The 24273-nt window shown below is 46.2% G+C and overlaps 1 protein-coding gene and 1 long non-coding RNA gene across 6 annotated transcripts in view; both read left to right on the top strand.

The window, feature by feature from the left end:
• SNX1 (sorting nexin 1) overlaps positions 1-11986 on the top strand; it is a 40600-nt gene extending 28614 nt beyond the window's left edge. For all 3 annotated transcript variants that reach the window (XM_077881417.1, XM_077881416.1, XM_077881415.1), the window contains exons 6-15: positions 1708-1849; positions 2918-2996; positions 3469-3544; positions 5573-5686; positions 5907-6000; positions 7019-7224; positions 9614-9757; positions 10340-10420; positions 10917-10988; positions 11558-11986. In XM_077881417.1, the coding sequence (XP_077737543.1) occupies positions 1708-1849; positions 2918-2996; positions 3469-3544; positions 5573-5686; positions 5907-6000; positions 7019-7224; positions 9614-9757; positions 10340-10420; positions 10917-10988; positions 11558-11608 (1059 nt within the window). In that variant the 3' untranslated portion in view covers positions 11609-11986. The remainder of the gene's footprint in view (positions 1-1707; positions 1850-2917; positions 2997-3468; positions 3545-5572; positions 5687-5906; positions 6001-7018; positions 7225-9613; positions 9758-10339; positions 10421-10916; positions 10989-11557) is intronic.
• A 7211-nt stretch (positions 11987-19197) lies between these two features.
• Positions 19198-24188, top strand: LOC144303366 (uncharacterized). Of its 3 annotated transcripts, none has more exons than XR_013370438.1 (4): positions 19198-19703; positions 21630-21919; positions 23621-23738; positions 23993-24188. It is a non-coding gene; the product is annotated as an uncharacterized LOC144303366 (long non-coding RNA). The 3 variants fall into 3 exon arrangements; XR_013370439.1 differs by lacking the exon at positions 19198-19703 and adding an exon at positions 20869-21459; XR_013370437.1 differs by lacking the exon at positions 19198-19703 and having other exon boundaries at positions 20911-21919.
• Positions 24189-24273: the final 85 nt, after the last annotated feature.

The raw sequence follows: 24273 nt of genomic DNA on the forward strand, positions 1-24273 counted from the left end.
TGACCCTACGGTGACTGACGTAATAGACGTGGGTGTTTATACCAAGAAGGTCATTATTCAGATTATTTCTGGGTATTTCTTTAGTTTCTTTGCCAACATCCTCCTTCAAGTTTACTCAAGATGGAGCAAGCCTGCATCCCTTTGGTAATCTCATCTGAGCCTTTCCACTTTTCTTCCAGAGAGCTAACACTTCAGTTTGAAACTTTGTAAGTTTTATTAAGACATGTGGTATATCTGATATATCCCCATCCCTCTTAGGAACTTTGTGGTTTAGAACTAGTTTGGTGGATTGCCCCAGACTATATCACCTGTTTAAAAATCATCACTTCTTGTGAGGTTCCCTATGTGGAGCTTCTTTTAATACTTTCCCTACCCTTTTACCCCTAGAGTCTGGTCTTCCTTTTTTATATAACATTAATGCATACAAAACTTACACAATGTTGTATGCAGGTTATGAAGCATAAAAAATGAAGCCCCGAACCTACCACCAGTCTTAAGATGAGTACCATTGAATCTACCTGCGTGTTTCTCCCTGTCATATCCCCTCCCTCACACCTTAAGGGCAGCCACTCTCCTGAGTCTCTCATTTCCTTTATAAAGAGTCTTCACATATGTATCTTTAAACAAAATACTGTTTTGCTTTGTTCTTAAGTTTCATAAAAACGGCATCGTGCTGAAAATAGTGCTTTCTTTACTAGCATTGTTTCTCAGACCCATCCATGTTGTGTGTAGCTGTAGTTAGTCCATTGTGTGATTATAGCATAATATATTTCTCCGTTTTCCTGTTGTGAATATTTGGCGTGTTTCCAGTTTTTGTAATTATGAACCATGACCTTTCTTGCACATGTCTCCTAGTATACATATAGAAGAGTATCTCTAGAGTATATACCCAGAAGTAGTCCCCTGGGTCATAGATAGGGCAAATGTTGAGGAAAGGGAATACGAACTTTTGTTTTTATTTGTGGAATACAAATTTTTTCAAAGCCCTTGTACCAATTTATACTCCCATTGGCATATAAAAATTCTCCTTTGATATACTTCTTTGCCAATAATGGGCAAGGACAGCCTCCTTAAATTTTGCCTGCCTGGTGAGTATTAAATGGTCTGTCATCATGATGTAGGCCTAATCTTTTTTTACTAGAAGTCTCCTTCAAGTTTATTGTCTCACTGCTATTTGTTGGCCTGCCACCTGTGAGTTCCAGATTCAGTGACACCTTAGAAGCTAAAATGTCTACATTGTGGACATTTCACTTAATCCTCCCCCTTTAGTCTGTCTTTAGTTTCACTGCTTTAATTCCAGGAACCAATACCCTTAATTAAGCAGTGCAAGATGAAATAGTTACAGGTAACCATAGATTTCCATTTTAAACTAGATTTCAACATCAGTTTCCTTTTAGAGGAAGAGTTCCTAACCTGGATGTGGAACTGGATTTCAATTTAGTTACTTGCCTTTATAATCCTATACATTTTATGTTATGCATTTAAAATCCTTATTCTGAGAAGGGCTCTGTAAACTTCCAGACAGCCAGAGGGGGACTGTAGTTCAGAAGGTTTAAGAATCTCAGCTTTGAAGAAAGTTGTTTGCTGGGTAGCTAAAGGACAGGGATCTAGGAAGTAGATTCCTTTCACTTAAGCCAGATGACTTTAAAGATCTATACTCATCTTCTATTTGAAATGAAATTGCCTTGTGTTTTTTCTGTCCCCAAGACGAGCTTACCAATGTTCAGGAGTAAACAGTTTGCAGTGAAAAGAAGATTTAGTGACTTTCTGGGTCTTTATGAGAAGCTTTCGGAGAAACATTCTCAGAATGGCTTTATTGTCCCTCCTCCACCTGAGAAAAGCTTAATAGGTAAGCTATGTGGTCTTTAATTCTTCTTGGATTTTTTTCCTTTGCATTCCTTCTGTAGTATAGTTTCTAATTAGTATAAGAGACTACTATTTTTTAAAACATTTTTGTTTAGGTATCCCTGGGTGGCTCAGCGGTTTGGCGCATGCCTTTGGCCCAGGATGCGATCCTGGAGTCCCGGGATGGATTCCCACGTTGGGCTGCCGGCATGGAGCCTGCTTCTCCCTCTGCCTGTGTCTCTGCCTCTCTCTTTCTCTCTCTATCATGAATAAATAAAATCTTAAAAAAAAAAAAAAGATTTTTGTTTAAACCAGATTTTATTTATTTATTCACGAGAGAGAGAGAAGCAGAGACACAGGCAGAGGGAGAAGCAGGTTCCATGCAGGGAGCCTGATGTGGGGACTCAATCCCGCATCCCAGGATCACGCGCTGAGCCAAAGACAGATGCTCAACCGCTGAGCCACCCAGATGTCCCAAGAGACTACTATTAAAAGCGTGGAATCTTATGGTCAGGAAAGATAGTTCCAGCATTTTCCTATAAATCACATAAGGTCTACAGAAATAGCGTGTTTTGACATGTATTCTTCCTTCAGGTGCAGTAGGAAGCTCTGCTTTGAGCTTTCACAGCTCTGTGTGTATGGGTGTGTGTGTGTGTTGTGTTGTGTTTGTTTGTATTGGTATCAGGAGTCTTAAATGATTCCTGTTTCCTCCAGACTGAAATGTTCTAAGTAAGATGGGGGCCCGAGGGAGCCAAGGGAACATTCCCATTGCCATCAATTGATGTTTGTTAATCTATACTCAGAGTCCTGTGGCCCTCTTTTGGAAAATGTATAATGTTCTGCAAGTCTCAGAGTTTAGAACCTTCAACACTTTGCGTCTAGTTCAAAATATGACTCTCGTGTGAAGAACCTTTTGTTCATGCACCTCATAACATGAAAGTGTAGAAGTGGCCTTTGGTTATTTTTTGTAATGCTGTTCTCATTGCCTTTCCTTCTGTGGGCTTTTCTACAGGTGTTTGTTTTTAATTCACAATGATTTAAAGTTATTTTTACTTTTTAAATTCCACTCCAGGAATGACAAAAGTAAAAGTTGGGAAGGAAGATTCTTCTTCTGCAGAATTTCTTGAAAAACGGAGGGCTGCTCTAGAAAGGTAAGTGCCATACAACCATTTTCCTGAATGATATAAGAACAGGAAAACAGGTAGGAACATGAAATTGAGACTTAATTATGAACAATTCCCTGGAGTTAGTAGAGATGAGAGTCAACTGAATTAAAGACTCACACTTCTGTAAGCTCTCCAACATTTCCTAAGTCTCTGATCTTCCCACCTTAAGAACAAACCATCTTTTCTTTCCTCATCCCGAGTGAGCAGTTAAGGATATTCCCTTTGACAATCATCTATGACTGGCTCTGAGGTCTCTTTCTGAGCAGTTATGTTTCTTCCCTTTTTAGAAATATGTGAAGAGTATGAATTTCAATGTGTTTAAAAGCAGAGTCACATTCAAGTGCCTTATCTGAGGACATCTTAAAGTAATGAAAGATGTACCTTTGCCAACACTGTATAACACCCCAAACCTTGTGAGGCCAGGTTGACTAACCAGATAACTGTTAATACCCTGTAGGTACCTTCAAAGGATTGTGAATCATCCTACCATGTTACAGGACCCTGATGTCCGGGAGTTCTTGGAAAAAGAAGAGGTTAGTATTATATAAACTGAATTGCATAATTTATATCTGCCTCTAGTGAAATGAAACTAGTTCATTCAACAAACATTTGAGCACTTTACATGCATTTGGCTTAATATAAGACTATATTCTAATTTGTAAGCCCTCAAGAATGACAGGTATTTTTCAGCCTTTGAAATAAAAAGTTCTGCCTATAATTGAAAGCAACTGGTTTTAAAGGTCAAACTGCAGCCTAGTTTTGTCTTACTGGAACAACACAATGATCTACTTGGCAAGTCCTTTGCATGTCTTTCATAGGTTACTATTAGGCTCAAATTGAATGCTTATTTTGTGCCAGGAGCTGAGAGGCGTTGGTTCAAAAGCACTTACCACAGACCACAGAACTGCCATGTAGTGAAAGTGTTGATTCAAATAGACCATCTTTTTTACAGGCTATGCATAGTCTTTTCATAATTGTGAAAAGTTGGAGATGGCCCAGTTGCTAAAAATTGAAGAAGTAAGTGAAATATATCAATACAACATATACTTTATTCTCATCATTAACAGAAAGTATACAGAAATGTTTATATATATTCATTGAAAATATATATTAAAAAAATTACGTGGAGTGCCTGGCTGGCTTAGTTGGTGAAGCATGTGACTCTTGATCTCAGGATCTTGAGTTCTAGTGTGAGTTCGAGCTCTACATTGTGTGTAGAGCTTACTTTAAAAGAAATTAAAAAATAAAAAAAATAAAATAAAAAAAAAAAATAAAAAATAAAAGAAATTATAAAAAGTGAAACTTGAAACAGCATGTATATAGAGCTATGGGAACATGTTAGTCATTAAGGATGGAAAACAAACACTGGAATGAAATAATGTATCTCATATGAAAGAAAACTAGAAATAAGTTAGTGACAAGGTGGGGCTATCATTGTGTATTTGTTTTTTCATTTTGTTTTTACTTTTAAATTTTTATTTAATTTGCATATGATATGCATTACTCTAATGAAGAAAATGGTACTAAGTATATCGAATTCCCCCCACCAAATGAAATTTTTTTAATTAAAATTTCTTTGCTTAATGCAAAAATCTTTTCATTCCTCCTCTGGGATTTCTATATATATTTTTCCTTTTTTTGGCCCCTCATCCCCATGTTATAACCCCTAAAAAAGAATTTGTCTACAACAGCACTGTTGATACTTTGGGCTGGATCATTCTTCGTTCTAGAGAGCTGCCCTGTGCATTATAGGTGTAGCAGCATCCCTGGCCTCTATTCACTAGACTCCCAATAGCATCCCCTCCCCAGTTTTAATGACCAAAATTATCCGCAGCAATGGCCAAATGTCCCCTGGGGGGCAAGTGTGCCCCAAGTGAAAACTATTGCCCTAACAGCCCTGAGCACTAAAATCTAATTTTTCAACATGGTATATACTATATTTACTATAGGTTCTTTCGGATCCCTTCCATGCCCTAGGAAAGTTGTGGTAGGGCTGAACCAACTAAATTGTTCTTAAATGTTTGACATGCTTGGCTTAATAAGGTCATCCCTAAAAATACCCTCAATCTGAATAAATAACACTCCTGTCCTTAGTCCTTTGTTCACTGAGAAAAATCCAAATGGAATCACAGCACAGCTTCAAAGCTTCTCAAGACCTTTCATCCAGTTTTGTCCAGAGTATACTAATCCAAAGGATCTTTTAACAAAAGCATGTTTGATATTTAAGCAGTTTGTGCCTGGGATGGCAGACAGTCTCAACACAAGGTCATCAGACCACATAACAATCTTACTCTCCTGTCTTTCTGCATACTGTATCAAAAGCTGAACATTTTCCTAATTCTGTAGGTAACATAGAATTATGTGTAACATAGCCCTTTTAATTTTTTTTTTTTTCTGTGTGTGCTAGTTACAGATGTGTCTAACTCCTTTGAAAACAACAATCTCCAGTTCAAATAATTTGTTTGGCAAGTTTTGGGCATGCCATCTGATGGATACTAATTCTTCTGAACCTAAAATAGGGGCAGCAGATAACATGCCATCCCGCCTTCTTGGTCTTATAGCTGCCACGCGCCGTTGGTACCCAGACATTGAGTGGCGCTGGTCTCCTCAAGATGTTCAACAAAGCCACAGATGCAGTCAGTAAAATGACCATCAAGATGAATGAATCAGACATTGTGAGTAGCCCAATTCCTCTCACCTTCCCCTGCCCCATCCCTCCCACCTTCCCCTGCCCCATCAATCTTATGGGTGAGAAGCCCTGAGGAGTCCTGAATTTCTCAGAGACTTTCCTTTAAAGATAATTCAGTCCCTTTTTGAAAAAACTGCTAAGGAATATGCTGTGCTGTATACCTACATGAGTCCCCTCCATTAAAGATCTGGGCTTGTGTGTTTCAGTGGTTTGAGGAGAAGCTCCAGGAAGTAGAGTGTGAAGAGCAGCGCTTACGAAAACTGCATGCTGTTGTAGAAACTCTAGTCAACCATAGGAAAGGTAACAACGTCGGAAATACACTTGGAGCTGGGGGAAATTGATGTCTCCATTGAGCTGGAGATGGGAGGGCATCCTGTTCCCAAGTTTATCAGCCATTCAAGTTGAAATTCTCAGCCCACCTAGTCCTTGATGTTCTCATCAAAAAAGTATGCCCTGCACCTCCTGCCTCAGTCACTGTAAGCATTGACTTTTTCTACCTGGAACATGGACTTAAGAGCTGATGTGGTTTGAATTGGTGGCTTATATCTGAAGTGATGTCACACATTTTAGCTACATGGTCAAATTGGCAATACATAAATTCAGGGAAACCATGTATGTCTCCTCACCTTGGCCTAAGAGCTAGTAAAATTTGCCAAGTTTGAGTGCTCTGCCTTAAACATGGCAATAAACAGAAATCCGAACAGGCAGAGAACAGTTAGAATGAAGGCAATGTAAGACTTGGCAAGATATGGCCTAGTCCATGAGCCACATCAGGCCCTGACCTACTGCTACAAGCTAGGAATGGTTTTTACATTTTTAAAGGGATGAGTGAAAAAAGAGAAAATGAGACCAGATGTGGTCCTCAAAGCTTAAATCATCTGGCCCTTCACAGAAAAAGCTTGTCCTGCTCTGGAAGATGTAAGAGTAGGCAGTGTGCACAGACTCTTAACAATGAGCTTTAAAAAAAATAAAAATTAAAAATAAATAAATAAACAAACAAACCAATGAGCTTTGACATGAAAATTAAAATCATTTGGCCTGTTGGTATCAACTGGCCCCTAGTTCTCAGGAATATTGGAACTGCTTCCTCCAGGTAGTCCTCAACCTAGTGAAACTTAGGCCAGCAGGTGCCTCTCCCTGCTCGTGTGACCACACTGCACTCCCCTCACTCTTTACGTACAGCCATGGTATAAGTGACTGGGTTGCAGAGTCCCCTGTTGTTAGATACACAGAGGCAGGTTTGCTAAGGCATGCCATGTGGTGCCAGCTGACTTGTCCCTTTTCCTTGAGATCAGAGGCCTCTGCTGTCTTCTTCCAGAGCTAGCGCTGAACACAGCCCAGTTTGCAAAGAGTCTAGCCATGCTTGGGAGCTCTGAGGACAACACAGCATTGTCACGGGCACTCTCCCAGCTGGCTGAGGTGGAAGAAAAAATTGAGCAGCTCCACCAGGAACAGGCCAACAATGACTTCTTCCTCCTTGCTGAGCTCCTCAGTGACTACATTCGTCTCCTGGCCATAGTCCGTGTAAGCCTCTGTTTCCTTTCCTCTTTCTCCCCCCGTCCTTGATTTAATTTGTCTTTCTTTTGCTTTTCCCCTCTCCAAGAAGCTTCCATCCATTATAGCTGAAAATAGGTGTAACTTTCTTCTACTCTCAAGAGAGACGGTATCTTATGAACCAAAAAATCCATTTAACTGTTAGCTAGTTATCACTGAGTCATTTTGAGGCCGACAGTCAGTTTTTCAAATGCGTTTAGAGAAAAGACTATTCTTGAATTTCCAAGTAGGCCCCTCATTATTATTGAAGCTGGACAGTGCTCCTTTCATCAAACAAGGTTTATGATAGGCCTGCTGTCTCGGCTCCCTGGAGCAGTGACTTCCTCAGTCCTTTGGTCTTTGCCTCCTTAACAGTAAGCAGCAGCTTTGCCCAGGTACTGGCTTCACTTGTCCCTCTGTTGTGGGCAGTCAGGTAATTACACGGAACGGCTTGGCATTGCATGGAGGAGTGTGGCCAGGGGGTAGAGAGAGCTTGTCACCAGAGTCCTTTGTGTGCTGTGCTGACCACTGGTAACACCGCAGCCTACCTTTTCTCCTGGTAACCAGGGCAGCCTGGTTTCCCATGACCTTTTAGAGCAACCAGGGAAGCTCCTTTGGGCAGTGGTATTAGCTCTTACATGGCCTCCCCGAGATAGAGAAAGAGCCAGGAGAGATCCTGGCACCTGTCTTATAAGGGCCTTACACGGAACCAGCTTGGGACCAGAATGAGCCCCTGAGTTAGAACAGAGCCACCCTCACTCCTCGCCTCCAGCATCTCCCCCACTAGGGAGCTCCCATGTTGTCAAGAACCTAGCTGCTCCCAGGGCTCTCGTTTCCTCCATGGTAGAGTTGCTCAATATAGCCTGTGAGGTTGTTCATTGCCCTCTCCTGCTCACCCCAGAGTGATAAGAGGCTGGAAAAATAACCTGCTTTGGAATTCCTAGATCTGGTCAGACTACAAAGACTGGAGCGCCACCTCAGGGCCCTCTCTGGGGAGCTTCCAGAGGGGGCATTGTGTGGAGTCTCAGGAGAGCACAGCTCTAGGATGTGACCTCCTAGGCTGGGTGAGCCCCTGTGGACAGTGGGGAGAGAGGCCCAGCCTAGAGCTCCATGCAGAGGCTGGGGCAGCATGTCTGTGCAGAACTTCAAGCTGGGATTTTTCTCAGACTCTTCAACTGCCCTCCTCATAATCATGAGCTGGCAGTGGTATAGAGGAGATGAACAAATATTTCTCTTTTGCTTTTCCCTGAACCTGGAGCTGCACTGCTCTTAGCCCAGAGGTTTAGGCTTGAGTCTTACATGGATATGAAGTTACCCTTTACCCATCCTTTGACATTGAGCTGCTAAGAAATTACAAGTGAGCACAAGTGACAGTGCCAGGAAAGGTGAATTTAGTGGCATTCACTCCTCAAGTTTCAAACTTTGGCACTATGGAGACCTAGGAAACATCCAGGGAACTTCCCGTAGTGAAGGAGAGCAAATGGAACAGGGCTAGGAGTCTGGCCCCACACACAGACCTCTCATCCAGGCTGCCTCTTGAAGTCTATTAAGCCAGTGGAGGTGGTACATGGTGTGGATAGGCCAACAACTATCCTCTGGAAATGTGATCAAGGGACTGGAAACAGGGAAAACAAGCAGTGGGCCTGTGAACCTAAATAGCCTGCAACAGTTGAGTGTATAAATGAGATGGAAGCTGTGTGTCCCCTGGTAGCTTCAAGCATTCATTTAAAGATCTGTTAAACTAACCTGTATACTATTGGGCATATATAATAATAGGGTTGCTTCCTTAGATTGACCTTAGCTTGTATATCCCCCCGGGCTGAGGTAGGTCTCCAATTATGTTACTATGTTATAGGTCCCCTGCTTGTTTTCTTTGTATTCTGCGTATGTCTAATTATTAATTGATAATTATTAATATAATGTCAGTGGTTTCTATTAGATTATAAGCTCCATTAAAAAGCAGAACCACGTGTTTCATACCTCAGTATATCCTTAGTTCCTGGCATATGGCAGGAGTTCAGGAAAAGTGTGTAGACCCATGGACTCATCTGAGAGAGGCAGTTTGGGAGCCATAGTGCTGGGCATTGGCATCAGGCCACCTACTGTGCTCCCAGCCATCCAGCCTTGGGAGTCGCATGAAGCAGCATGGCCCTGGCCTTCTGGAGGGTTGGAAAGGAGTCTTACCCAAGCTTGTGCTGTTTGATGTTAAGCTTCCAGCTGGGCACTAACATGTGGCTGCAGAACCTGTCCTTGCTCGGTCCTTCTCTAGCACAGCTATTGGAAGAGCCAGCCCTTCTACCCTTACCCCCTCCTTCAGGCTGGAGCCAGTGGAGCTCCTGAAGGGCTGGTTGTGCTCTTCCCCAACCCTCCACCCTTACAGGCTGCCTTCGATCAGCGCATGAAGACATGGCAGCGCTGGCAGGATGCTCAAGCTACACTGCAGAAGAAGCGGGAGGCTGAGGCTCGGCTGCTTTGGGCCAATAAGCCTGACAAACTGCAGCAGGCCAAGGACGAGATCTTAGAGGTGAGGCCCCCCAAGGCAGATGAGTGGGGGTATTCTACTGTCTCCCCAGTGAGCCTAGGTCCCATCCCACCCAGATGCTTGAAACCCCACAGCAGACAAGAGAGCTATTTGAGCCTAAAGGATGGTGGCTGCTGAGGAAGCCTCAGAAGAGTCCAGGCTTGCCTGAAGGCCTGACACTTTTTCCCTTTTCCCATTCCACCCAGACTTGTCAGATAAGAATCTCTTTAAGAGGGGTCCTGGGTGGGTCTTAGAAAAACTCCAAGGTGACTCAGATATGCCCCTCTGGTGAGAACTAAATTCAGTTCTCTGGAACTCCCAGCTCTGCTGGTGGGTACCTAAACCAGAGGCTTTGGAGTGCCAGAACTTCCTTAGAGACCAGGCCTGGCCTGGGGCACACAGCATCTCTTTTCCAGCCAGATGGCCTTACACACTGAATCCTATATGGTTTCTAATCTTACCCAGAGAGAGAAACAGACATAATGACCAATTGAGGTCTCATGTGTAGAATTGCTGTCCAGAGGGAACGACTCAGTAATGATACTATAGTATTAAGTGATCCTGTCTTTCCCCTTTTCTTCCCAGTGGGAGTCTCGGGTAACTCAGTATGAAAGGGACTTTGAAAGGATTTCAACTGTGGTCCGAAAAGAAGTGATACGGTTTGAGGTGAGATAGAACATCCTATTTCTCACAAGTGTGCAGTGCCTGGTTTAGTGGTGGTGTTGGTTTTGTTCAAGTCTATTGAGTCAGGAGACAGACGGAAGTGCTGGTGACTTGGTAGTTGTTGTGAACCAATACCGCCTTCTATGTGTGTTCACGTTTGTGTTCTGAGGCAAGGTAGCTGTCCTGTACGTGTTGCTAGACCAGAGCAGCTAGACACAGAACAAAGCTTGCAGCTGTCCTTTGTCTGTCCTCTGGTCCTCTTTCCTCTCTCTTCTCTTCCTCCACCCCCCTTCCCCCCTCTGACCCCCCGCCACCCACCATGAAGAAAGCTTTGCAGGGCCTTGCAGAAGCTGTTTGGCTGGAAGTTATAGCTATTCCAACTACTGGCTGTAGTTTCTGGGGCTGTGTTTGGCCTCAGTCAGCAATAAACACCACCATCTGATCAAGAGGGGTAGGAGTAACTGTCTGGATGATCACTCTAGAATCCTGTCTCCTATAGAAAGAGAAATCCAAGGACTTCAAAAACCATGTGATCAAGTACCTTGAGACACTCCTGTATTCACAGCAGCAGGTATGTAAGTTATACATGACTTTCATCCTCTGTGCCTGATCCAGAGGCCTGCTGCCTACTTTGGGCTTTGGTAATGGGATGGGCTAGGCTGGCCCTGTTGCTCTAACATGGAACATCTAGTAGGGTCTTTTGCTAAGCAGGATTGCCCGAATCCTATAAGAAATTAGTTTTAAAGGAAGAACTCCACTTAACCCTCTAAAGGCTGAGGCACCAGGCAGTGTGGTGAACAGTGGGCCCCATTGTGAGGAGCTAACTGAGCTGGGCAAAGCTGTGTCCCCCACAGGGGTACTCCCTCCAGGGCAGAACCAGGAGTATCTTTAGTGATTTCCCTTGAACTTGATGCTTCCTCTTAGTCTAGAGACAGGTCAGGGCAGTGTGGCTTGCTGGCCAGTCTGTCCCAAGGTCCACTCAGCCTAACCATTTCCTCAGCTTGCCTCAGCTCCAGCCTCCCTTGAGGTGGCTCAGGCATCTGAGGGAGTGCCATGCATGGCACTGTGCTTGCTCCCCTCCCAGGCTCAGGCTCTGCCACTAGGTGGGGGCACTTGCTTACTGTCCCCACTTCTTTGCAGCTGGCAAAGTACTGGGAAGCCTTCCTTCCTGAGGCAAAGGCCATCTCCTAATGGACCAAGGACACCAGAATCCACCTGCCTGACGCTGCCTTTTTATACACTGTCCTCCACCTCTGCTGGACTCCAGTGATGCATCCTGCCTAGCCTGGACTTTACCCCTTCCTCCCTGCCCCCACGACCCCTGTCCCTATTCTAACCATTACTTCATTTAGCTTCCATATATATTTTCTTACCTGAGAGAATAGTTTCTTGCTTTAAGCAAAAGACCTACACTAGGTGGTGGAGTTAGGGGATAGGGGTGGAGTACTGATATAAATATATAAATACAAATGTATATTTTTCAGGATGTGGTTAGGAACTGGGAATAACGTTTTCTGTTACTCCTGATGGTGCCATGAAAAGATTATGTAATAAAATATTTTAAAATCAGGTCACATGCCTCAGAATGGTCTTGCTTTTTGCTTTAGGCTGGGAAACTGTTGGGAAGCAGGTCTGGAATACTCTGAACCAAGAAATTGCCCAAGTTGAGGAAGTTTCTCTCTACAGGAGTTTACAAGCTTTTGCTGCTGTTTCCCTATGGAACTAGAATTTCTTTTTTTCTATCTACCTCAGCTACCTGCTCGGAGGGTCTCTTAATCTGTTTAATTCTTATTCCTACTTTTTTAGGGAAGGAGTTGTAAAGACATCTCTTACAGTAAGAGGGTCAAAATGGATTCTCCTGCAAAGGAGGCCGACTCTCTTTTATTCCTACTCTGTTTCCCTTGGCTGCCCAGGGCTCTCTGAATCTTGCCCTCTGAGAGCAGTCATGTGTTCTGAACTTCTTTTTGCCCATGTCCTCAGTAGACTGATGTTAAAAGTGTGAAGGGGCTGATATGGACTTAACACTTTATCCGCACTGCAGCAGAGCCAAGCACTCCGCTTTAGATAAGGCCACCCAGGAGTTCCTAAACTGTTTGAGGTTCCAGGAAGCTTTACTGCCTACGCCCAGGACATAGCATGCTAAACGAGGCCCCAAGTGTTGTCCACACAGTCCAAGGACATTCAAAGGGGTCTCTGTCCCGGCCTGGCCAGGGAGGCTCAAGTCTCAGATGCGCTGTTGCTGGGCTTCCCCTCAGCTGTGTCCACAGCTGCTGAAACTGGCTGGTCAGAGTGGACTGTGAAAGCTGCTCTGTGGCGTGGGGTTGGCAGACTGCCTGCCATGGAACCTTGCCACTCCTGCCTCCCCTCCTCCAGCCCGAGACTCCCTTTTCTGAGGGTGCTTCATACCTACTCTGTTAGTTCTCTTTGGTGGGTGGTTAAGGTTTGGGAGGGGTGAAGCTTGAGGCAAGAGAATGCAGTAAACAACACTGATTTCCAGTACACCAGCCTGGTGGGGGCAGGGATGTGGGGGGTGCAGTGCTGGCAAGTATCTTTTTCAACGGGTTGATTTTTGGGGAAAAAAATCTGGCTCTTCCTACCCTCCAGTGTCCTCATTACCACCTTTGATTTAACCTTCCGGTCCTTACGTGTTTGTTTTTGCATAGTTGTCATAATATACACAAAATACTTTGTATCCTGCTTTTATCATTCAGCACAATGTATTTTATGAGCATTTCTTCTATATTGTTGTATATCTTCACATACTTTTATTTATTTATAAGGCTATGTAATTTTAAAGCTTCCACAGAGTGACTGTTCCATAATTCTGACTCATCCCTTGTTGTTGGATTCTTGGTTGTTTGGTAAATTTTAAATTTTAATAGAATTTCAATCCTATAGAAAAGTTACAGGAGGGATCCCTGGGTGGCGCAGCGGTTTAGTGCCTGCCTTTGGCCCAGGGCGCGATCCTGGAGACCCGGGATCGAATCCCACGTCAGGCTCCCGGCATGGAGCCTGCTTCTCCCTCTGCTTATGTCTCTGCCTCTCTCTCTCTCTCTCTCTGTGTGACTATCATAAATTAAAAAAAAAAAGAAAAAAAGAAAAGTTACAGGATATCACAAAGAACTTCCATAGGAACGCCTGGGTGGCTCAGCGGTTGAGTGTCTGCCTTCCGCTCAGGGCGGATCCCAGGTCCGAGGATCAAGTGTCCCCCCCCCCCCCCCCAGCATCGTGCTCCCTGCAGGGAGCCTGCTTCTCTCTCTGCCTATGTCTCTGCCTCTCTCTCTCTCTCTGGTCTCTCATCAATAAATAAATAAAATCTTTATAAAAAAAAACAAAACAACTCCCATATATCCTTTACCCAAATTCACCAAGTTTTACATTTTACCTTATTTGCTTTTTGACTTATTATCTATGCTTACATATTGTATTTTCTGAAGCATTTGAGAAAAGTTGCAGACATTGTGCCCTTTTATCCCAAAATCTGTAGTATACATTTCCTTAAGTACAAGGACACTCTCTCATAACTTAAAACCATAAGTACGGTTATTGAAATCAAGTTTGACACTGAAATAATACTGTTATATAACTCACGTCCATATTTAAATTTTGTCAGTTGTCCCAGTAATTTCCTTTATAGCAATTCTCTTTTTCCTGGTGCAAGATCATGTGTTACATTTAGTTACACAGGATTACAGGGTCTCTGTTGATCCAGAACTTTGGTTGGTTGCCATTCATTACCTTTGCATTTTTGAAGAATATTTGTAGAATATTCCTCAATTTGGATTGGTCTGATGACTAGATTAGGGTTTTGCAATTGGGAACATCACAGAAGTAACATCCTCCATGCATTTTATTTTTTTTCCTCAATGCATTTTAAGTTGGCATATCATGGCAGTTGGTCCTGCTAATGCTGCAGTCAACTCTGATCACTGTTACTATTTTCCCCTTTGTAATTAACAAGGAATTTGTGAGTTGATACTTTGAGATCATGTAAATATCTTGTTCTCTTCCATTGTTCTTTTCTTTTTTTTTTTTTTTTTTTTTTTTAAATTTTTATTTATTTATGATAGTCACAGAGAGAGAGAGAGAGGCAGAGACACAGGCAGAGGGAGAAGCAGGCTCCATGCACCGGGAGCCCGATGTGGGATTCGATCCCGGGTCTCCAGGATCGCGCCCTGGGCCAAAGACAGGCGCCAAACCACTGCGCCACCCAGGGATCCCCCATTGTTCTTTTCTAACCCCATAATCTGCATTTACTGGTTGGCACCCTACCGAAGAAAGGCATCCTTTCTCCCTTACTTAATAATATACTTGTTTATCAGTATGGATGAATGGATTCCTATTTTACTTCAAATTGCAAGCCACTGCTTTGATTTACTTTGATTCTCAAATCATCCCAGATTGCTGGGAGAGTCCTGTATCTTTTTAACCTGTCTCCATTTTTGAACACTTTTGTTATTTTTCTGGCATAATGTTTCGAGCTTCTCTTGTGTCTTCCTTGCCCCAGCCCTGGAATCGGCCATTTCTCCATGGAGTCTTGATTTCTTGTAGTAGAGAATTGTATTTAGAAACCAAGATCTGAAAAAAAAAAAAAGAAAAAAGAAAAGAAAGAAAGAAACTAAGATCTGGGCACCTGTGTAGCTCAATGGTTGAGCGTCTGCCTTTGGCATCAGGGAGTGATCCCGGGGTCCTGGGATCGAGTCCTGTATCAGGCTCCCTGCAGGGACTGTTTCTCCCTCTACTTATGTCTCTGCCTCTCTGTGTCTCTCATGAATAAATAATATATTTTTAAAAAAGAAAAGAGGACATACCCCGTGGGCTCAGCAGTTTAGCGCTGCCTTCAGCCCAGGGTGTGATCCAATCCTGGAGAACCAGGATCGAGTCCCACGTCGGGCTCCCTGCATGGAGCCTCCTTCTCCCTCTGCCTGTGTCTCTGCCTCTCCCTCTCTCTGTCTCTCATAAATAAATAAATAAAATCTTTTAAAAAAAGAAAGAAAATAAAAAGAAACCCAAGATCTGGGTCCGGAGAATGCTCATTTCTCCTGCAGCGTCATTGCTTCTAGGCTCTTGGCAGCCAGACAAGAAAATAAGGAAGGATAAAGGTCTATATAGCAACAGAGAGAAAGAGAGATGACATAAAGAATTAGATATTAGAAATCATGAATTCACACGGATACTTCCACTCTAGTCCAATTGGGTTTATCCTAGTCTCCCTTTTCCGTATCTGTCTCTTCTCCAGAGAAACTTAATTTTAAAACTTTCTCCTTGCTTTGTTATGTTCCATACAATGATCATCTTGATGCAAGTTTTTTTTTTTTTTGTTTTTTTGTTTTTTTTTAATTTTTTCCTTGGGATGGACTCTTCTGGTTTCAGAACTTCCTCCTCAGCCTCCAGCATCCGAGGCTGACCGGGCCTGTGCATTTCTGTACAGAGCTTGCAGATGTGGAAATTCAGGAGGCCAGCACAGGCGACGAATGCTGAGCCGAAGGCCTGCACAGTGGTACGAAAGAAGGAGTCCTACTGGGGACTCAAGAAGAAGAAATATGTAGAGAAGAGGATGCTTGCCCTGGGTCTTAAAGGTGAAGAGGTATTTGCCCCTTCTGGGGCCATTCTGCTTTGCTGCCTCCCAACAGTGGGAGGTAGGCACATCTAGGGAAATGCAAGTGGCTCCGTGTGGCCAGAGTCAAGTCAGTGGGCAGCCGGCAGAGTGATGAGCAGGAGGCAGATCCTACCATCTGTACAACTTGTGAGGCACATAGAACATCATCCAGAAGTGTGGAGAGCCAGCGAAGGGACCTCAGCAGGAAGTAACATGGTCACTTTTGTGATTTAGATCCATTCGAAGGTGTGAGACAGGCAAAGTGAGCAGCCAGGCCCTTCCCAGCCAGCCGGAGGGGGCTGAGGGGGGCAGAAGGAATGGTCCTGGAGCTCCCAGGAGAGGCTGGGAGGTGCACATGCAACCACAGGCATCTGGTCATTGAGGTGATGAGAGGCCTTAGGGAAGGGCAGTAGCTAGCCTGGCCTGCAGGTTTCTGGCTCGGGTTCTGGGGTAGACAGTGAAGCCCTCCTGACACAGGTAACACAGGCCGAGTAGGTGAGGAGCAGATGGGAGTGGACAGTGAGTTTAAAAGGTGCTGCCCATGTCCTGTTGTGTCAGAGGCTCCTCTGGGAAGGGAAGCCCGTGCTGAAAGGTGGGAGAGAAACAGAGTGAAAGGAGCCTTTATTTTATTAAAATGTGGGTCAGTGGGGGATCCCTGGGTGGCTCAGCGGTTTGGTGCCTGCCTTCGGCCCAGGGCTCAATTCTGGAGTCCCAGGATCGAGTACCGCATCAGGCTCCCTGCATGGAGTCTGCTTCTCCCTCTGCCTGTGTCTCTGCCTCTCTCTCTCTCTCTTTCTCTATCTCTCTCATAAATAAAATCTTTAAAAAATAAAAAGACTTGCATTCTGGGATCCCTGGGTGGCGCAGCGGTTTGGCGCCTGCCTTTGGCCCAGGGCGCGATCCTGGAGACCCGGGATCGAATCCCACGTCGGGCTCCCGGTGCATGGAGCCTGCTTCTCCCTCTGCCTGTGTCTCAGCCTCTCTCCTCTCTCTGTGTGACTATCATAAATAAATAAAAATTAAAAAAAAAAAAAAGACTTGCATTCTGAATGCACATGTAGCTGGGAACCCTAAAGAAAATAAAGAATGCCTTTGCAGCTCAAAGTGTAAAAATGGGGAGTTGATAAATCTGCTGAGGGTGGGACTGGGAACTGGTTGAGGAGAGAGCATGGTGATGGAGAGAGTGTCCACTGCTGAGCATGCCTAGGGCCCATATGGGACTGGAAACTGTGGATTTGAGGGGCATCAGGCCCAAGGTGGTGGGATTTTCCCCACAGCAGCCTACGGACACGGGAGGGAAGGGGAAGATACTGATCCCTCCTGCAGCAAAGAAGGATAGACTTTGCTGCAGTTGGCATACATTTGGATGAACATTTTATCTTTGGAGACTCTGGCTGAGATTTTCTGCTCCATGCTTGGGGAGAGTTGGGCCTGAGCTGAGAGCTAGAAATGGGTAAGAGCTCATCCGTGCCTTCTGGCTGTGGGGCTGGTACGTACTCCATCTGCCAGTGCCTGGTGAAACCAGATGTGTGGCTGACGATGGCATTCTCTGCCAAATAGTCAACTCTCTGAAGTGGTACATCTTTGTGACTCTATGGTCCCATCAAAGATTTGGGCTCAAAATAGGTCCTGAACAGATAAATGTGCAATGATCTCCAACTGCAGGTTGTACCACTGGCATTCACAGCCTCCTGCAAGAGGCTCCATCCAGTTCACCTTTCCTGTTTATCTCCTAGTGTTTCACACAACAGTGCCAACACCTCACAGAAGCTGCCTCCAGACATGCTCTTTCCTTTGTCATTTCTGTGTGGCCCAAGGAGCCTTTTATTAATGTTGGGCTGTGAACCTCATGCACTCTGTCTCTGCTCCCATCCCTCTTTTCAGTCTCAGAATTACACCTATCTGAATGGGAGCGGAAGTAGGTAGAGATGGAGGGCACTGGCCAACGTGTCAGAACATTCACTGGGGATACCCATAGACATATCTAGAAACCAAGTCCGTGAAGATGACTGTGTAGAGGTGCCCATCTTAGCATTGTTTACAGTTGTAAAAATTGAAATCAATCTCAGTGTACAGCAGGAAGAGATTAAATGAATTGTGGTACGTAATACAATTGGATATTATACAGTCATTGGAGATGATACATAGCTATATTCATTGACAAGGAAAACATTTTTAAGTAAAAAAAGTAGGTTATAAAATTACATATATGGTCTACATTTATACAAAATTATATGGGAAGGATGTTGATTGAATTGATATCCATGATTGCCTAGAGGGATGGAATTTGCATTATTTAAAAATTTTATGCCATTTTCTGTTGCTTGGAATTTCTGTGTATTGTCATTATAATCATAAAAATTAAAGTGTCTTCATTATGGGAAAACAAGCCAGTGCACCCTTTGAGGCCGACTTTATATGTACATTCTCTGGGAAGCTTTTCTTGATGCACTTTCCATTCCACTCCCAGACTAAAAGGGTAGCCCTACCTCCTGTTAGCTCTTTGTAGCTCATCCTCTTAAACCTCTGGTCTTTCTCACTCTTCTGTGCATTGTTATCTCTGAGATGATCTAATTAGCCTCTGGGGCTCTGAACTCCTTGAGATCACAGACTGTGTTGTTCCTACCGGTCTCCATGTTCTCCACCCACAAAGGCAGCCTCCGGGGTCAATGGCTGCCATTCAGCTCTGGCAGTTATTGTTTTATGAGCCTGTGGGCCCAAATCTTGGGGTTTTTGAAGATATCCAGAAATCAGGCCTGATTTGGGTTTTGATAGGCCTTGCTGCAGTTGGCAGGAATAGTGCTTGAGGTGGGTATCTGCAGGCTGGGAAGTGATAGCCACTTGTCCCATGCTCACTCCAGACAGGACTCCTCCCCTTTCCCCTTGTCTGTTGTGGAAATGCCCCTCTGGCTGTGATGACCAGATCTCTGGAGCAGAAAGCACCCCTTACCCCAAGGCTGCTCAGCCTCCATAGGATGCACTTTGGATCCAGAAAAACCACAGAAAAACTATTCAATCTGAGGACTGTTCCTTCTAGGGATGTGACCATCGTTTCCAAATGACTGCCCCCTCCTAGCTTCAGAGCTCTCAGCTTCCTCTTCCATTCTGAATGGCGGCAGTGATGACCACAGGAGCCCAGCCAGCAGGTCACCAGAAATAATGATAAGGCCCCGGCAGGCCAGGAACCTGTGTGGGGGCAGGGTAATCCCTTCCCACCCCGGAGCCTAAAGATAAGAGCTGTCATGTATTAAACACCTACTCTGTGCCTGTGGGCTTAGAAACATCTCTAATCTAGCATCGGGAACCTCAGGCCTATGTTAAGAGACTGAGGCTTTGAGCCCTAAAGCAGCTCACTCAGGCTCACACCCAGAGCTCAGAGCTAAGACTTGAACCCAATCTGCTTGACCCAGCTTGTCTACCACACCATGTCCCACATGTTCTAGACAGGGATGGCCAAGAGGAACCTAGATATTAACCCACGAAGTTGTTCCTAAAGACGTGAATAAAAAAAAAAAAAAAGACCTGAATAAAGCCCCTGGTAGACCTGTTGAGGATATGTTACCCACCTGAGCTTAGAGGCACATGAGCTGCTCTGACCTCTGTGAGATACTCTGTCCCCAGACAAGCATCGTGTGTGGCCCAGTTGGGTGGCAGGAGCAGAAGTTGGAAAACAGGAAAGAAGCTTGGGTGAGTACTGGGGGACCATTGGTGGCAGAGACTAAAACCTCCACTTGTTGACAGACCACAGGCCGCGCTCAGAACTTCGGGGGTGGGGGGCGGGAGCAACTCCATTCCAGACGTCAGGGTCTCGGGCCTGGCTTTCCTCTAGGCCTCAGTTCTTGGACTCACAACTCTTCATGACAAACTGCTGTGATCTGAGGGCTCCTGAGCACATCTCCGTTCCCTGAACCCCAGTGCTGAGCAACCCCAGAGGGGCTGATTGTTTGGTCCACTGACATAATCATTCTAAGTAAGGGGTGTTGGGAGTTGTGGCACCAGAAAAAAAATCTCCCTGGGAAGCTGTGCTAAGCCTCTGCTAACTCCCTCCACTCCAGCCATGAGTCACGTCTGAAGCCACCAAGCTGTCCTTGTCACCTGGACAGGGGCGACGGGGATTCCTAGTAGTGGCACTGCTGGCTGGAGCCCCAGTGCTAGAGCCTGCAGGTCCCCTGAGAAGCAGCCCTACCCGGAGGCAAACTTTGTTCTGGGGGGTGTGGCAGGACACACGCAGCAAAGGTGCTCTCCTAACCCAACCAGCTCCAGGGCTCGCTTCCCCTTCTGCGCACCTCCGTTTCCCCATCTGTAAAATGAAGACTGTAGACTCTAAAGTCCAATCTTCAAGACCTAAAGGGATGGTGTTTTTTGGGGGAGGGGGTGTTTTATTAATCAAAATTCATAAGCTGTACCTATTAGAGAGGCACTCAGTCATAACTGGGAGGTTGTTAGAATGAACAGGATAGTTGCTGGTTTACACCAAACGCCGCTCCCAGTCATATTACCATTTTTTGGTTGCATAGTATTGACAAAGGAAAGTTCTGGTCACCAAGTTAGTGGTTAAAATAGTTCATTTCTAACGCTAACCTTGCAATCTCAGGATACCGAGAGGGGAAGGATAAAGCTTGTGTTGTTTCAAAATTGAATCAACAATGTGTTAGGATGAACCATATGTAATTGCCAATGTCCTACCGTTTTGACCTACAAAAACAGCAAATTCGTATAATTCAGCAAATAATAAGAGCTAACATTTATTTACTGTGTGCCAGGCCCCCGCTGAACACTTTGCAAGCATGAGGTCTCTCAATCCACACCCACCGCTCCGCTGTGTAGATAAGGACCCCGAGCGCGGGGAGCTGTCGGAGCCTGTCCAGTGACCAGGGCCTCCAGGTGGCCGGGTCCCCTGGGGCTCGCCCGCCTCCCCCACGCCTCGCTGCGACCAGGTGCTCCAGGGACAGGAAGATTCCAGCCTCTGTGCCAGGCCAGCCCCACAGCCCAGGAGCTGTTGGTTTTCTTAGAGGGATTTGCCACCTCGAGGGCAGCCAGTCACCAAGGGCTGCGGGGAGCCAGGGCCCAGCTGGGCCGGGGAGGGGACACCCCCACCCCACGCCCTCGCTGCCCTCTGCTTGGCGGTGACCCTCATCTCGAGGGGCCAGTGTGGGAGTCAAGAGACTGGCCCCCAACCAGGAGCAGCAGCGGCAGCACCAGGGGAAGTTATGAAAACCACCCTCGCCCTCAGAAAACTGGGGTCAGAGCCCTATTTGCAATTCAGCAGGTCTCTTGGGTGATGCTGATGCCTGTGGAGGCGGGAGAACCACCGCTCCACAATCTGATCTGGAAATACTCCGGCCCAGGCAGTGTGACCAACCAGTGCTTTTAAGCTCCCTTCACTCAGAAACTTGGAAATGAAACTCGTGTGTTAGAGAGTGCTGGAGAAAAGGCTTGTATAGTAAGACTCATTCTAAAACCAGAAGTCACTTTGATGGTCTACACAGACATCATATAGTGTGTGGAACTTAGCTCTGGGTTTATATACTGAGCTGGCCAGTGCTTAAGGGAAACAGAAAATAAGATTTTCCTTTGACCATCGTAAGTGCTATCCTGTATTCCTCTTTACAGGAAAATGTTCTCCAGAACTTGTTTTATCTTCCCCAAAGACATCCAAAAATGTCTCCAGGCCAAGGATCTTGTTTTTCTTCATTTGGATCTTCACTCATATACCATGGAACACTGTGGAATCAGGAGCTGCCGGTTTACTACCAGATGTTTGACAAGCCAGGTGCATCAAATCTCCCTGTGTAACTGATGAAAATCCATTGATTTGAGGCTTCTCAGAAACACCTGAAAGTTAAGCAGATAAGATGGACAACGATCTGCAGAGAGGGAGAGAGAGATGTCCAACTCTGAAGGTGGGCAGAGGATCCCCTCTATCCCCTTACCCCCACAGGCCTTCCTCTAACTCCTCTCTCCTGCCTCTCTCTCAGGCCTTCACTCTGTTCCCCAGCCCTTTCCCAACATCCCCTCCATCCAGTCACAGAGGCTTTCAAACAACAAATGTTTTTTGAGTGTCTCTTACATTCTTGGCACCATGGCAGCAACCTCTGACAAGACCAGATCCCTGGCCTGATGGCACTGTGAGAGTCGAGGGCAAAGTTGGAAAAAACAGAGAGACACACAATAAACAGTAACTATGTATTGGAAGACAGGGTGATATGATAGGGTAAGTGGTCAGGAAGGAAGATCTCTTTGAGGAGGGTTTTTTTTTTTTTTCCCCTAAAGATTTTATTTATTTATTCATGAAAGACAGAGAGAGAGGCAGAGACACAGGCAGAGGGAGAGGCAGGCTCCCTGCAGGGAGCCCAATGCAGAACTCTATCCCAGGACCCTGAGATCACAACCTGAGCCGAAGGCAGATACTCAACTACTGAGGCACCCAGGCGTCCCATTTTTGAGGAGGTTTTAGGCTACAAATTGGAAATTTTAGGCTAAGCCCACCGGGTAAAGAGGGAAGAGTGTTCCAGAAAGAGAAAACAGCAAGCACAGAGGCCCTGAGGCAGGAGAATGCTTGTGGGGTTTGAAGAACTAGAAGGTCACTGCGGCTGGAGCCTGGTACAGAAGGGGAAGGAGAGGAAATGAGATGAGAGGTGGTAGCCAGGCTGGGTCACTTAGAGCTCTTCAGATTGTGGTGGGGAGAGTGGGTTTTGTTCTCAGGGCAACGGGAAGCCTTCTGAAGTTTTAAAGCAATGCCTTTATGGTGGTCTGTGCTATAGTTAGAGAATGGACCTTGCATGAGAGAGAGAGGCAAGGAAAGACAAGATCCATTCAGAGATGTAGCAGTTTTCTGGGTGGTAGGAACAGGGACAGAGGGGAGTCCTTAGGGTAGATGACCAAGAAGTTTGGAGGCCTGAGGGTCCTGGGAGAGGACTACGTGGTCAGTAGATAAGGAGAACAGGGTTTCTGAGCAACGGGGCTTTAAAGTGCAAGGGAAGAAATGAAACCCCAGCACTTCTGTTCATAGTGGGTCGTTTCCCTTGTGGGAAATTTCAGCTTCCTGATTCTGGGGCTCTTGTGAGATGGATTTTGGGGGAAGAAAGTGTGGGACATAGTATTGGTGAGACCTGCTTGCCCTCTTTGGGTTCATCTTCTCAGCTTCTCTCTGGGAGCAGAGTGGGGTAGGGGATGGAGGGGTGGGGAGAGTTTCTGCTCCAGTTCAGAAGCACCTCTGCACTAGCAGGGGAGGAGGTGAGTCAGTGGTCCTCCAATCAGCAGCTGCTACCCCTAGACAGGTGCTCTGCTGGATGGGACAGCTCCCTTACGGCTGAAGTGCAGGGGCTCACTGGGAGAGCAGAGGGGCGAGAGGGTTCTGGATGAAACCCCGCCCCCATACCCAGAAAGGCCCTGCCCGGAGGGGTGGGCAAGAACAGCCCAGTTCCATCTCCCACAGTCTCTCTTCCCCTGCTCTTGCCCTGTACGCGGCCCCCGCCCACCTCTGGCTCCAGGACAAGCCCACAAGCTGCCATCTTCTAACACCTGCTCTGCCGAGGGCTCACCAGGCATCATCTCAATTTTCAGACGCTCTCCTGAGGGAACCTGTTATCCCAATTCTGCAGGTGCGAACAGGTCTACATGGTTCAGGAAATCCAAGCTATCTGACCCCCAACGCAGAGCCCAGGTCCCTAAACTGCTTCTTCCCGCCAAACTGGACCTGAAGCAGGTTGGAGCTGAAAGGTAAATGAAGGGATGGAAAAAAAAAAAAAGAAAGAAAGAAAGAAATGAAGGGGCTTGTGGATGCTGGGCGAGGCGGCCTCAGAGCCAGATGGCCACGCCCTCCCCAGGCGTGGCCGCGCTCCCAGGGTCCAGGTGAAAGGTGGAGGGAAGGGGATGGGGGCAGCCTGTTCCCGGGAAGGCTGAGCGAACGCAAAGAACATCCTTGGTGGTCCCCAGGGCGGGCGCTGAGGTCTGGCCCCCCCCTTCCTGCCCAGCGCCCACCGACCCTAGTCCTCCCTGGGAGCTCAAGAGAGTGGCCGAGATTTGGGCTCATCTGCGTTCTCAGTAAGTGTCGACGAACGGACGGCGGTCGGCCCAAGGGTCCCCCGGCGGCCCACGAGGCTCCAGGGGCGGAGCTCCACCCCGCCCCCCGCGCGCGGCCTAATCTGCCCCCCGCAGGCCCCGGCGGCGCGAGGGCACGCCCGGGACCCGGCCGGCTGGGGGCGGGGCCCGGGGGCGGGGCCGGCCGGGGGCGGGGCCGGCCGGGGGCGGGGCC

Source organism: Canis aureus, chromosome 32 (genome assembly GCF_053574225.1).
Source record: "Canis aureus isolate CA01 chromosome 32, VMU_Caureus_v.1.0, whole genome shotgun sequence".
Lineage (NCBI taxonomy): Eukaryota > Metazoa > Chordata > Mammalia > Carnivora > Canidae > Canis > Canis aureus.